The sequence below is a fragment of the Prunus persica genome, chromosome G2 (assembly GCF_000346465.2).
Source record: "Prunus persica cultivar Lovell chromosome G2, Prunus_persica_NCBIv2, whole genome shotgun sequence".
In the NCBI taxonomy this organism is placed as follows: Eukaryota; Viridiplantae; Streptophyta; class Magnoliopsida; order Rosales; family Rosaceae; genus Prunus; species Prunus persica.
In genome coordinates this window covers 15,322,473-15,336,852 of record NC_034010.1, presented here as the reverse complement: position 1 = coordinate 15,336,852, position 14,380 = coordinate 15,322,473, and the positions used below count along the sequence as shown (strand labels likewise).

General features: G+C 39.7%; 4 protein-coding genes across 6 annotated transcripts; 2 read left to right on the top strand and 2 right to left on the bottom strand.

Annotated features, from left to right (window-relative positions):
• Positions 138-4,608, top strand: LOC18787387 (5-oxoprolinase). Its single transcript, XM_007218828.2, has 2 exons — positions 138-227; positions 440-4,608. Exon 2 carries the CDS (start codon positions 485-487, stop codon positions 4,283-4,285), a length of 3,801 nt encoding a protein of 1,266 aa, XP_007218890.1. The 5' UTR covers positions 138-227; positions 440-484; the 3' UTR covers positions 4,286-4,608.
• On the top strand, positions 5,499-6,020 carry LOC18787427. The gene has a single exon (XM_007220786.1). The coding sequence runs from the start codon at positions 5,499-5,501 to the stop codon at positions 6,018-6,020; it is 522 nt and encodes a 173-aa protein (XP_007220848.1).
• LOC18785633 (BTB/POZ domain-containing protein At5g17580) lies at positions 6,633-8,906 on the bottom strand. 3 transcript variants are annotated; one of them, XM_007220826.2, is made up of 3 exons: positions 8,690-8,906; positions 8,516-8,585; positions 6,633-8,420 (listed from the first exon to the last, which is right to left on the bottom strand). In XM_007220826.2, exons 1-3 carry the CDS (start codon positions 8,737-8,739, stop codon positions 6,816-6,818), a joined length of 1,725 nt encoding a protein of 574 aa, XP_007220888.2. In that variant the 5' UTR covers positions 8,740-8,906; the 3' UTR covers positions 6,633-6,815. The 3 variants fall into 3 exon arrangements, with proteins under 3 accessions (XP_007220888.2, XP_020412133.1, XP_020412135.1); XM_020556544.1 differs by having other exon boundaries at positions 8,516-8,559; XM_020556546.1 differs by lacking the exon at positions 8,516-8,585.
• Positions 11,504-12,835, bottom strand: LOC109947365. Its single transcript, XM_020557313.1, has one exon. It carries the CDS (start codon positions 12,833-12,835, stop codon positions 11,504-11,506), a length of 1,332 nt encoding a protein of 443 aa, XP_020412902.1.

Genomic DNA, 14,380 nt, shown 5'->3' with positions numbered 1-14,380 from the left:
TGGTTAACTTATGCGGTAAAAGTAAAAATAAACTCTTCTTTTAAAAAAAAGAAGAAAAAATAATAATAACAAAAATAGTATTTTACTGCAGTAAAAGTAAAATCCTCTCCGAACCCAATATCTTCCTTCTCCTTTATGAGAAGAGAGCAAGAGTCAAACGTGGGCTCATCAGCTATAGCATTGCTCGTCTGCTGTTGGCGGTCAGGTAGTGTTCTGTCGTCTATCAGGTACTGTTCTCTCTTCTGGAACTGAGTCGTTAAATCTTTCGTTCCAGATCGATACCGTACCGCGATTGGGGTACGCTCGATCCAGATCGAAATTCGTAGGGGGTTGAGCGAATTATTGCATGCTCTGTCCAATCTGATCCACAATTTTGGCTCAGTGCATGTGAAATTACTAGTATAATTGATCATCTGTATTTTTTGTTTTTCATCTTTAGGTTTCCATATCGGCGTCGTCTCAAGTCTAATCTCTTAGCATAAAAATGGGGAGTGCCAATGACAACAAACTCAGATTTTGCATTGACAGAGGGGGAACCTTCACTGATGTTTACGCTGAGATCCCAGGTCAGCCTGATGGACAAGTTTTAAAACTTTTGTCTGTTGATCCATCGAACTATGACGATGCTCCAGTTGAAGGAATTCGGAGGATTCTTGAAGAGTTTACTGGGAAGAAAATTTCCCGTGCTTCAAAAATACCGACTGATAAGATAGAATGGATAAGGATGGGTACAACTGTGGCAACAAATGCACTTTTGGAGAGAAAAGGGGAAAGGATTGCTCTCTGTGTGACTCGGGGTTTCCGAGATTTGCTCCAGATTGGTAACCAGGCTCGTCCCAAAATATTTGATCTCACTGTATCAAAACCGTCAAACCTTTATGAGGAGGTTATTGAGGTTGACGAGAGAGTTGAGCTGGCAAATGATAATCAAGATTCTTCTTCTGCGTCGTTAGTTAAAGGAGTTTCTGGTGAGATGGTTAAAGTTGTAAAGCCTATTGATGTAGAAACTTTGAAGCCTTTACTCCAAGGATTGTTGGAGAAGGGGATTAGCTGTTTGGCTGTTGTGTTAATGCATTCTTATACTTACCCACAGCATGAAGTAGCTGTTGAAAGGCTAGCTGAGAGTTTGGGCTTCAGACATGTTTCCTTATCTTCAGCTTTGACACCCATGGTTCGAGCTGTTCCTCGGGGTCTAACAGCTAGTGTTGATGCATATTTGACGCCAGTGATCAAAGAGTACCTATCAGGGTTCATGTCTAAATTTGATGAAGGTGTAGAGAAGGTGAATGTTTTATTTATGCAATCTGACGGTGGACTTGCACCAGAAAGTCGATTTTCAGGTCACAAAGCTGTTTTGTCTGGTCCTGCTGGTGGAGTTGTGGGTTACTCACAGACACTTTTTGGGCTTGAAACTGAGAAACCTCTCATTGGGTTTGACATGGGTGGCACATCTACAGATGTGAGCCGTTATGCAGGGACTTATGAACAAGTCCTGGAAACCCAGATTGCTGGTGCCATAATACAAGCACCTCAGCTTGACATAAGTACTGTAGCTGCTGGTGGCGGTTCAAAGTTAAAGTTCCAGTTTGGAGCTTTCCGGGTGGGACCAGAATCAGTGGGTGCACATCCTGGTCCAGTGTGTTACCGAAAAGGTGGGGAGTTGGCAGTTACAGATGCAAACTTAGTTCTAGGATATGTAATTCCTGATTATTTCCCATCAATATTTGGCCCCAATGAAGATGAGCCTCTAGATATCAGGGCAACAAGAGACGAGTTTGACAAGCTTGCAAGCCAAATAAATTCCTACAGAAAGAGCCAGGATCCCTCTGCAAAGGACATGACAGTGGAGGAGATAGCACTGGGATTTGTAAATGTTGCCAATGAGACTATGTGCCGTCCAATAAGGCAATTAACTGAGATGAAGGGCCATGAAACAAGGAACCATGCCCTTGCTTGCTTTGGAGGTGCTGGGCCTCAGCATGCCTGCGCAATTGCTAGGTCATTGGGTATGAAAGAAGTACTTATACACAGGTTCTGTGGAATCTTAAGTGCTTATGGGATGGGATTGGCAGATGTTGTAGAAGAGGCACAGGAGCCATACTCCGCAGTTTACAGTCTTGAATCGGTTCAGGAGGCCTCTCACAGAGAAGCTATTTTACTGAGTCAAGTAAGGCAGAAGCTGCAAGAGCAAGGTTTTAGAGATGAAAATATGACAACAGAGACATATCTGAATTTGAGATATGAAGGTACAGACACCTCAATCATGGTTAAGAAACGAATTACTGAAGATGGGAGAGGATGTAACTACAATCTGGACTTTGTGGAACTATTCCAGCAGGAGTATGGATTTAAATTACTGAATAGGAATATCCTAATATGTGATGTTCGGGTTCGCGGTGTAGGAGTCACCAATATATTGAAGCCCCTGGCTCTAGAACGTACTTCGTGTTCTCCTAAAGTTGAAGGTAATTACAAGGTTTATTTTGGAAATGGGTGGCAGGAAACACCTCTATACAAGCTTGAGAAACTGGGGTATGGGCATATCATGGCGGGTCCGGCAATAATCATGAACGGGAATAGTACTGTGATAGTAGAACCTAACTGTAAAGCTATAATAACTAAATATGGTAACATTAAAATTGAAATTGACTCTACTTCAAGCACCATGAAAGTAGTGGAAAAGGTTGCTAATGTTGTGCAGCTCTCAATCTTCAATCATAGATTTATGGGTATAGCAGAACAGATGGGAAGGACCCTGCAGAGAACTTCTATATCAACTAACATCAAGGAACGACTAGATTTCTCTTGTGCCCTCTTTGGACCTGATGGGGGACTAGTTGCCAATGCCCCTCATGTCCCTGTGCACTTAGGAGCAATGTCAAGTACTGTTCGGTGGCAGATCAACTACTGGGGTGACAATTTGAGTGAAGGAGATGTTTTGGTCACAAATCACCCTTGTGCCGGAGGTAGTCATCTTCCTGATATAACTGTTATTACACCTGTCTTTGATAATGGAAAGCTGGTGTTTTTTGTGGCAAGTAGAGGGCATCATGCAGAGATTGGGGGTATCACTCCTGGAAGCATGCCACCTTTTTCAAAGTCTATATGGGAAGAAGGGGCCGCCTTAAAAGCTTTTAAGCTTGTTGAAAAAGGGATTTTTCAAGAAGAAGGAATCACTAAACTTCTTCGATTCCCCTGTTCTGATGAATTGGCTCAAAAGATCCCTGGAACTCGCAGGCTTCAAGATAATCTATCAGATCTTCGAGCTCAAGTAGCTGCAAACAAGAGAGGAATTACCCTTATCAAAGAGCTAATTGAGCAGTATGGTTTGGACACTGTTCAGGCTTACATGACCTATGTACAGCTGAATGCAGAAGAAGCAGTGAGAGAAATGCTGAAGTCTGTTGCTGCTAGAGTTTTATCTCAGCCATCTAGTTCTGGAGATAGGAGTTCTGTTACTATTGAAGAAGAGGATTACATGGACGATGGGTCCATTATTCATTTGAAACTTACCATTGATTCTGATAATGGTGAAGCAAATTTTGATTTTAGTGGAACCAGTCCTGAAGTATATGGGAATTGGAATGCTCCAGAAGCCGTAACAGCAGCAGCAGTTATATACTGTCTTCGCTGCTTGGTGGATGTGGATATTCCTCTCAATCAAGGTTGTTTGGCTCCTGTGAAAATCTATATTCCACCAGGCTCATTTCTCTCTCCAAGTGATAAAGCTGCTGTGGTGGGTGGTAACGTTCTCACTTCTCAGAGAATAACTGATGTTGTACTTACTGCATTTCAGGCTTGTGCTTGTTCACAGGGTTGTATGAATAATCTCACTTTTGGGGATGAGACATTTGGTTATTATGAAACAATTGGAGGTGGAAGTGGAGCTGGTCCGACCTGGGATGGGACAAGCGGAGTCCAGTGTCATATGACCAATACCCGAATGACTGATCCAGAAATTTTTGAGCAGAGATATCCAGTTCTTTTGCATAAATTTGGCCTGAGAGAGAACAGCGGGGGAGTTGGATATCACAAAGGGGGTGATGGACTTGTGAGGGAGATAGAGTTCAAGCGTCCAATTGTTGTGAGCATTCTTTCAGAGAGGCGTGTTCACACACCAAGGGGATTGAAAGGAGGGAAAGACGGGGCTCGTGGGGCTAATTTCCTAATCACACAAGATAAAAGAAGGGTTTACCTCGGGGGTAAAAACACAGTTGAAGTGCAGCCAGGGGAAATTCTTCAGATTTTAACTCCTGGTGGTGGTGGATGGGGCTCTCCTCTTTGATTCTTCACGGTGCCAAACTGTTTGATGCTGAGTCTTGTCCGGTTTGTCTAGCATGTTTCTCTTTTCATATTTTTCTGGTAAAATTTTAGAAGTATTTGTGGTCACCACCTTGTTCTGGACATGTTATTATGATTTCAAAAGAAATCCGTTGTGTTTTTTATATGCTATGGACCTCTGTAACTTGGGTTCTCTTGACAGCCTGGGGAAGGGACAATTTCCGTTTTTTCCTTGACATTATTTATTTTCAGTTTTTAGGGGTAAATTTAGGTTTGAAATGTTATAACAAAATTGGACTTTGACTCAATGAAATAACATGACTTGCAGTGGGAGTCATACGCTCAATACGCAAACACAGCAAGAAATGATTGGCAACACCAAAAGTCTTGGCTTCAGAGGAAGAAAAAATACATCTATATATATATAACAAATATTGTTTGATGTGTAACCATAAGAAATCTATAGTTTTGTAGGTTCATTTTTGTCAATGTTGGGCGTCACATAATCGAATTGGCTTGATGTCCTTATTAATAAAAGGGTCCCTAAATTAAGATGGTCTTGATTTTAGTAGTGTACACTCTCAACTCAACAATGAGTTAGCAAGAGTCCTAGAACGTCCTAGAAAGTCAAAAACTAAATAAGGGTAGTTTTAGTAATTCAATTAACAAAACAAGACTGAAAGCATAAAAACAAGGAGAGAGAACGAATAGGCCTCGTATACTCGTATAATTAACCGTACATAATACTTAGTACATTGTCGATCTATAATTAACTATATATAGTACTTGATACATTGTCGATCTATAATTAATTGTATAGATACATTGTCGATATTTCTTTTGAGTTAAGGTATTCTCTATTCTCAAAAAGAAAAAATACACGGAAGTTTGGTGTTGTCTATATAAATATAACTTCTTCTTTTTTTTTTTTGGTTGTTGGACATAAATAAAACTTGTTATTCAGTTATTCACAATGCATTGCAGTTAGAAACCAGCCCCGCTTTCACCGCTCTGTTTTGAAACCTTCCACCACCGGATATATCCTCCATAATTTCCATCCACCACTTTGTTAGATTCCGGCAACAACTCAACTCGGTCTAACCAACAACAACAACAACAACATCAAAAACAAAACACGAACATAATTACACAAACTCAGAAAACATCATCGATCTCGACCCAGAGAAAGGATCCTATTCTGTCTTTCTTTACCTCCGATGGAGCAAAGAAAAGGAGATGCTAGAATCTCTCTCATCTCCGCAGTCTTCTTCTTCTGCATTATCGCCGGTGGAGTGTTTCTTTTCCTTTACATGCTTCTACCTGAAGAAAAATCCCACCCGTGGTATCCCCTTGTTGGCATGGTACTTGTGGCAATTCCATGGGCCTTTTGGCTCTTCACATGTGTCTACAGATGCTGTAAGCCCGAAGGCACGCAGACTGCAGACAGCGACCATTATGCCAAGGCAGGAAGCAGCCGGGCAGCCACCATCCCGAACACGAGTGGCGTATTCACAGCTGGCAATGCATCAGCTGCAGAGTCCCCTGTGCATTCCCCTGATGGTGAACGCAAGGTGCAGTTTGCAGGGGTGGTTGTGATGGGGGATGAAGATCAAGGTGGTCGTGGAGGGCAGAAAGGAAACGAAAACCATCATCAAACCATAGATATGGAAAATCATAATGGGATTAATGATTCGGTTGGCTCTGCAGATAGTGAAATGCCATTGAGATTGATGGTTTGATTTTCTTTATCGTAATATGAATGTTGCCAAGTAGTGCTCATCTGGTAATTGATATATGTATCTTCACGATGGACTAGTCTCATTGCAATTACCATGGAATTGAATGAAATGGAATGGAGAGAATTAATTGGCTTCAAAGGAGGCAAGAATCATATGCAACCATGTATAACTTCCTTCTCTTGCCACGGGGAACGAAAGCTCGAGGACGTTATATATATGGGGAGGAGAGTTTGGAGTGTGTTCTTGGTGTGATCAGGCTAATGATATCTGAAGAAGAAAAGGGGGCAGAATTGATTGTAGAGGTAATTTGGACCCATGTAAAGTATTTTGCAAGAGTTATATATGCATGTAGTATGATGCTAGAAAGGGAACTAACTTAGAGGAAAAATTTTCTTTGTTGTAATTTGGTTTTCTTAAGCTTCTTTGCATATTGTCCAATTTCTTTTGAGAACGTAAACTTCTTTCCATAATGAAGTTCAAACTAAGCTTCTTGATTCTCATTATGCATCTATGGCCATGAAATCCAGACTGATAAATTAAACTGCTATTAGAGAACGATAATTACTTCTACTTTTTCTAGCATAATTTAACAATAAGAGAATTGGTTGGTCATTTCATGAGTCCTTCTTGAGTTAAAATTTGGTACAAAGTACTAGTTATGAAGAGCAATCTACTTGGCAACCAAGCTGAAAAATGATTATTCAGAAAGTCAATGATTGAAGCTGAAAAAAAAATAAATCAATGAATAACTAGATATTTGCAAAAGAAATCTTTGATGGAAGAAGAATCTACATGTCAGACTCCTTGTTTTGGATGCATCTTCTTCTTCTTCTTCTTCTTCAATTGGCAGTTAGAATCGTGCACACTGTTGACGCACCCAAACTTCCTCTTCATTTCTCTCCACAAGCTAGTTTTCTCTTTCCTCACCTTAGGGCTGCCGCCATTGTCAATCTCTTTTCTCATCATATTGCACTCTCTCTCAAGCTCCATCACCTTCATGCTCATTTTCTCCATCTCTGATCTCATTTCTTCTTCACCAAAGTCCAACTTTTCTTCATTCTCCTCCGCTTCCTCCTTTGTTGATTTGTCATCAGAATCCTGCACCTCCTTCAGGATCCTGTCTCGCAGCTGCAACTGCCCTGCAAACAACACTTGCACCACCACCCTTAAAGGCAACTTTTCATTTTTAGCAGCATGCTCATAAGCTTCAGGGGACACTTTCTGAAAATCCAAAACTCGACACACTTCCTCTCGCTCTGACTCTGTCAAGTGCCTATGCTTATCTAAGTAGATATCAACTGCCCTGTATATTCCATCCAAGGTTCTTTGTGTTCCCAATGATGCTGCAAGTGACATCTCTGCTAAGTCAACAAATGTATCTATGTTCAAATCTATGTCACTTGCAACTTCGGCCAAGAAATCCTCAATGAGTTCTGCCACTGCAATTAGCCCAGATATGTCCGACGAAGTGTAACTGCCATAGAAAACTTTCAATATCCTCCTCACGCATACAATATCATATTGCATTTCCTTGGAATAGCCTTGAGAAGGGATTAAGAGGTCTTTGACTGCTGCCTGGTCCAGTTGTTTTCCGATTCTAATCTCAATCCCATTTCTACATTCAGAGCTAACTTCCAAAACATTAGCAAACCGGAGGATTTCGAACAATAAGGTGCATGGAACAAGTCCTTTCTCAGGAGGCAAATGCCTCTCCACAGCTTCAAGGATTTCCTTTTTGTAGTTACTCTTGACTGCCTCTCCACTGCCAGATAAAACCCATTTCTTTGTATAGTTACAAAGGGATGCAGCCACGTACGGTGATGGAACTCCATGCTTATTCATTTCATGGATGACTGGCTCATAGAGTTCGAGGGACAGTGTTGTCAGATCCTCCGATTTAAAATCAAGGTCAAAGAGTCTTCTCCTTGCACTCGGCTTATAGCCTTCGTCCTCCTCCTCACTATCATCCACATACTTGGTGGAATTCTTGATTGGTTCTCCAAGAAGGCTGGGATTAGCTAGTGCCTTTGTAATGATAGATTTCATGCAGGCCTCAACCAATCCAAGCTTCAAGGAGTGTCGAAGGAACTTTTCTGTGGTTCGGAAAGCCTTGACAGTTTCATTCCAGCTGGGGAGTATTGTTTCTTGAAAAAAAGAAAGAGCCTGGCCCAAAAGATTGTTTTTGCTGTGATTTTCTGTCATCTCCAAGTAGTGAGCAACACAAATGAGGGGGACAACTTTCTCAGTAGAAATTTGAAGTTGAAAGCCATGGTAGAATCTGGCAACAAGCTCAAGAGTTTCGGGGTCAGCAGGCATATTTCTGAGGAAATGAGAAAGATCTTCCTTGGAATTATCTTCGAGTAAGGCAGCAAATTTGGCTGATTTTGCAGCCAGAAGCTCCTGCACAAAAGATAATTGCAAATTGAATTATTATTACCAGAGAAGAGAAAAAAAACAAAGTAGAGGATTCCTTTTAAAGAAGATATCTTTCTTACTTTCTCCGCCATGAAAGGCGTACCAAGTACATTGGGCTGCAAATCTGGTGGGCATGTAGACTTAGAGAAGCTAAAATGGAGTAATGCCAAGAGGAAGCAAAGAGAGTGAAAAGTAATATCCAAGAGAAGATTAATTTGACATAATTAATTCAGGAACGGGGGAGGTTTCTTTACCATAATGATACATGTTTGCTTTGTCTCCTTGCCATCTTTCTGTAACTCATTTGACTCTATCAGTTCATTGATTCATAAATTGAAACATCTCAAGCCTCTCTTTAAACCCTAAATTGATTTATTAGACAGTTATAGATTGGATATGAATTCAAATTTATAAGATAGGATAGGATTCACATCTTGTTTGAATAGATTGAAAAAGAGAGAGAGAGAGAGAGAGGCTTCCGTTAGAAATATGTGGGTGGATATGGCTGACAGAGAGCTAGTCAAAATTGAAACAAAGGGAAATCTGATTTTTGGGTCGGCCCACGGGGAGGGACTAATTAATATAATAATGTTTTATTGTCAAGGAATGGAGCAAGTGGGACCTGGCGTTTTGCTTGACTTTTTTAAAAAACAAAAGCTGTACCGTAGGCATGCCTGAATTTTGATTTCTCTTTTTGTACCTGCCATAGAGAATAACACTATATATCGAGCATTTTCAAAAACCAATTTATAGGAGTATTTAATATGCATATTGCAATTTCAAAATGTAATATACTAATATATTTTGTAATTGAGGGGATGAAATAAATTCATCATTCAAATCAGTGTCCACGACCCAGGAGAGCGAGGTGGAGCAAGGCGACCCAAATTTGGACACTTCTGAACCAGAAGAAATTTTGCGAGTCTGCAAATTGGCTGCGACTATGCCAAGAAGACAACTCGCATGCTTGGTTTTTAGGTTTATTTTTATGAAACGACGTCGTTTTGATTGCAGTGTTTTAATATATATATATATATATATTTTTTTTAAAAGGGCAAGTTTCTGTGTTTTTTTTCCTTACTTTTATTGTAATAAACTTAAGGCAAGAAGCTTTATTCTACTTACCTTTTTTTTTTCTTTTCTAAATTAATATATTAACATATGGACTTATCTATATATATAAAGCAAAAGATAGATAATGATGAAACATTCAAAATACCAGAAAATGCCCTTGGTTAATTCAAAAATTAAAAATTAAAAATATTAATTAAATAAGGATAATATGATAAATTCATATTTTTATATATTAAAAAAATTTTAAAAATTAAAAAAATTAAAAAAAAAACTCAATTGGCACATGCGTGTGCTCACGGAGCTAGTATATATATATATACACATATTGTATAGTACAACCCTAATTTCTACCATTACCAGATAATCTCCATCAATTTCAATAATTCTCTTCATCCTTCGATTGCAAGTAAGCCATTTTATTTTTCTCTCCAATTCTTCGCAACTGTAATTTGAAGTTCTGTATTTTTTTTTCAATTTTTTTATGAATATATTAGTTATCTTATTCGTTTATGTGATATAGTAGAAATTTGACGTACATACATCATACTTGTATCTTAGAAATATGAATGATGTTGTTTTATAGTTATGAATCGAAAAGATCCTGCATGGAAGTATGCAAAAGAAATAGAGGGGGGAAAAAAAACCTGAGATGCACATTTTGTGATCAAAGATGCAGTGGAGAAATTTTTAGACTTAAGCATCGTTTGGGTCAAACTCATCATGGTATGCAACCATGTAAGAAAGTTCATGAGCATGTGAAAAAAGAATGTGCCGCAACTTTGAAAAAATTTCAGCTTTAAAAAAGAAAGAAAAATGAAATGCTTAGAAAAATTGGGGATGGTCCACGAGGAGGGGCTTAGAGTATGGAAACTTCATTTGATAAAGAATATGGAATCCCCGGTACTAGGAGTGTTGCAGTTGATGAGGCTCTTAGAGCACAATCTAAATCAAAAGGACCAATGGATAGATTTGTCACTTCAGAAGCTCGGCAAAGTACATTAAATTCAACATACAAACAAGAAGAAAGAAAGGAAGCTTGTCGAAAGATTGGTCGTTTTTTCTTCTCTAGAGCACTCCCATTTAATATTGTAAATGATCCATTTTGGCTACCTATGGTGGAAGGGATTGCTGCATATGGTGTAGGATTTAAGCCTTCATTAATGCATGAGCTGAGGACTTGGATCCGCAATGAAGTAGTTGGATGCATCACGTAGTAAAATATTGTTAGACGGCGACACTAAAGCTACACTTGTCTACATGAAAGCGAAAGCGTCAGTAGATTTTGAATTTTTATTTGTAAGTTCGGTCTAGATGAGGAGAATAGGCTTGTTAACTTGTTTTGGAGAGACTCTACTTCATTTTTGGATTATTTTGCCACCAGAGACGTCCTCATATTCGACAACACATACAAAACCAATATATATGACAAGCCTCTAGAGCTATTTGTAGGTTCAAACAACCACCGGACGAGTGTTGGTTGTGTCTATTGCTTGATGAGACCTTTAGAACATAAAAGTAGTTATTGGAGACATTCATATCCTCCATGAAAGGCAAGAAGCCTACATTGATACTGACGGATGGGGATGACGGCAAAAGGCTTCTCCCAGCCATGTCTTTCCTTATTTGTCCTTGATGGAGTCCAAAGGTGTTGGGCCTGAGCATGGAAATGGTGTCGTTTGCACCTAGTCTAAAAGAACAATGATTGTTGGCCGATGGAAAGTTGCCTTTAATTAAGACAGTCCAAATAGAAAACATTTTTTGACCAGTTGCCCTTTGATTTATTGAGCTTGAAATAAATCCAAGCAATGTACAAGTAATCCCATTGAAAACTTCTTTTAATTTATGATTTTTTTTTCTTGTTAATTTAATTCGAGAACAGTCAAATTCGAGGAAGAAGAAGAAGAAGAAAAAAGTTTTATTAAGCTCACAACAGGTTTTTGAAGACATTCGACAATCCATATTCTATAGCTGTATGTGAGGGTAGTCTGCGGGAATTACAATGTATTGGCTGACTGGTGAAATGTTAAATCTTTTTCTGTGGTCTCGAACTTGAAGTTGAAGGTATTGGTGCCACAGTAAACCCCATCATCCATGTCGTTGGTAATTATTTTCCCGTCAGCAAGAGTTTCGCGCTCCGTATAGGAGAAGGGAACATCGTAAGAAGCCTTGGTCGCTAGAAGCCTCACCTTCACCATAGCCATTGCCGGCAGCACAACCTTATAAACAGCAGCCTCGTTTACATTACATGTGAATGTTGTGGCTGTCCCGGTTTTTCGCCTCTCCACTGATTCTGCAAACTCATCAACCTCGATCTTTCCGTTGTCTGCGATGATTGGAACCTCACCGTCGATGCTGCTTTGGACGCCCAACTTGAACACGCTGGACTTCAAGCTTCCGCTCCTAGTTTTTTTATACGAGAGCTTCAGCTCGACAGTTTGAGTTTCTTGGGTACGGTTAACCGCCTCTCCCATGACAATTTCGACAACCTTCTTGTTGTAGATCATGGCGTCCCCGAGGCGGAAAGTGACGTTATAGATCTCCTTTGAAACTCCAAGCTCTTTCACCTCCTCGTTGTTGGCTTCTGAGTCGTCGCTTGTAATTTTTTCAGTGACGGGAAATCTCTTGAGGCTGGTTGAGTTATCTGCGTCAAGGCAGATCCAATCGCCCTTGGTCAGCCTCCACAATATGCCCGAGGAATAGGAGAGGCCTCCATCGGCGCTGGCAAAGACCTCGTTCAAGCAGGTGCCGAGCAAGTTACCATCATGGCCCTTGAACGCCACATATTTGGGAAGCATCATGAACAGCGATTCCCAATCGGTGACAGTGAACACATCGAACAACTTGGGGTTAGGGACTCTATCTCCTGAGAGCAAGCCTCCACTTAGCGCTGGCCTGTCATTGGCCTTATAAATGGTTAGGTACTCTCCACGTCCGGTATGGCGGAATCGGAGCACCAGTATATGGTTTGTGCTTTTATCATCGCCGACTAGGAAATCATCGTTTATGTACACCGGCTCGAACAAGGTACACGAGTACTTAGATTTGTCTTCCACTGGTTCATCAGCCACAGCAGCGATCAAGTAGCTATCAGGCCGACGCCTTACCCAGTATTTGTTGTTGTAACAACACTTGATGTGGACAAGCCCCTCATTGCACCTACTCTTTGCCATCTCCACTTCAAACTTCGCGTATTGGCTACCTGCCTCTTGTCCAGAGAACTTGAGATACCCTGCTGGCACATCGTTCTTGATGTCTTCATCTATGTACCGCAAGTATTTCCCGTTTGTGTTTGATGTCACCACCACAAACCTTGGTAGAGTTGGCATTTTCTCTCTTCTTTCTCTCACTTTAATTCCTCAATTCTGTGTGCAGCAAGATACATTCTGTGTCTTTGATATGTTATTTATCAGAAAAATGACCATGGCCTCGTGACGTCATGATCTCATGACATCAAGGCATCTCATTTTTAAGTTGATAGAATAAAGTAAGCTCACACCGACATCACGGCATCTCATATTTTTAAGGTTAAAGAAAAGAATTATAGATGCCTTGCTTTGCTATCGTTGTGGCTGAATGCCTTGCTTTGCGAGATGGTTTGGCTTATCATGTTCACAATGGGTGGAGTAAAAAGATGATTGAAGGTGATTCTATGCTTATTATCCACGGTGTCAATCCGGCAGCTTCCATCCCTCAGAGTATTAAACTGCTTGTGCATGATATTATCTTGGTACGCTCCCTCTTTGAGGACGTGGCTTTCAAAAAAGTCTAATTCTTTATGAATTTAATTGTTGGGCATCAATTAAAATACACATTAATTTGTACAATTTCAATTATATTGTTGAACAGACTTTCATTTTAATAATAGAGCTATGAATTAGCATGGTTTATATAATTTAATGTATATTGTTTATTTCTAGAAATAATATAGAAACTGTAAGTACAAAAAAATATGATTATTAAATTTTAAGCTAATAACTTTAGCTAACCCACCTATTGCAAAATTCCTCCTTCCGCCCTTGCATGAGTTGCCTTTGAATTGTTCCCCTTCCATTTTATTTTTAATATTTTCGAACTTGTGTGCCCGTGTGATTTCTGTTTGTAATTGAACTCTTTCTGTAAAACAAAAGAAAACGGAACCAGTACAAGATTGGATAAATTTTTTTTTTTTGGGTCGAAACAAGATTGGATAAAATAGACGAGGAAGTATTAATGTGTGTGAAAACAAAGAGTAAACGTTCACCAGGACAATATTGAATTGCAATCATTCTCGTCCCATGTTTGCTAGCTGGCAAGCTACCTCATGTACAGCTCTTGGGAATGATTTTTTTTTTTTTTTTTTTTAGTTAGCATGGTACCCTCATGTACAGTTCTTGCCGTTCTGGTGTTTGCATCTTGCAATTCTATATTTCTATATTTCTCTATTTCTTTTTTGTTTTTTTCATCATTCCAATGAACTGTAAATGAGTTAGCTAGCATCAGTTTGGTGACCCAAAGAAGATAAAAAAGGGCACAACATAACACAAACACGACGTATGTAATATGAAACAAATTTGTCATCTAATAAGAACAATTGGAATGGCCTATTAATTTTACTAGTAGAATGAAATTTTATAAATTTTATTGAGGAAAACAAATTGCTTCAATGCAGATCCTCACAAGGGAGCCGGAGCAAGGCAACTGCATTCTTGACCCAAAAAAAAGAGAGATGCAACTGCATTTGCCTTGATAAATGGTGTGTCTGCCTAGGAGACCTCATCCCACCACCTCCACCCTTGTCACCCAGGAAGAAATTTTAGCTATGGAACAAGAAGAATGACATTCAAGTGTCTGGAAATTGCAACCAAATCGCAGATGGTTGTTCGCATTTGGTT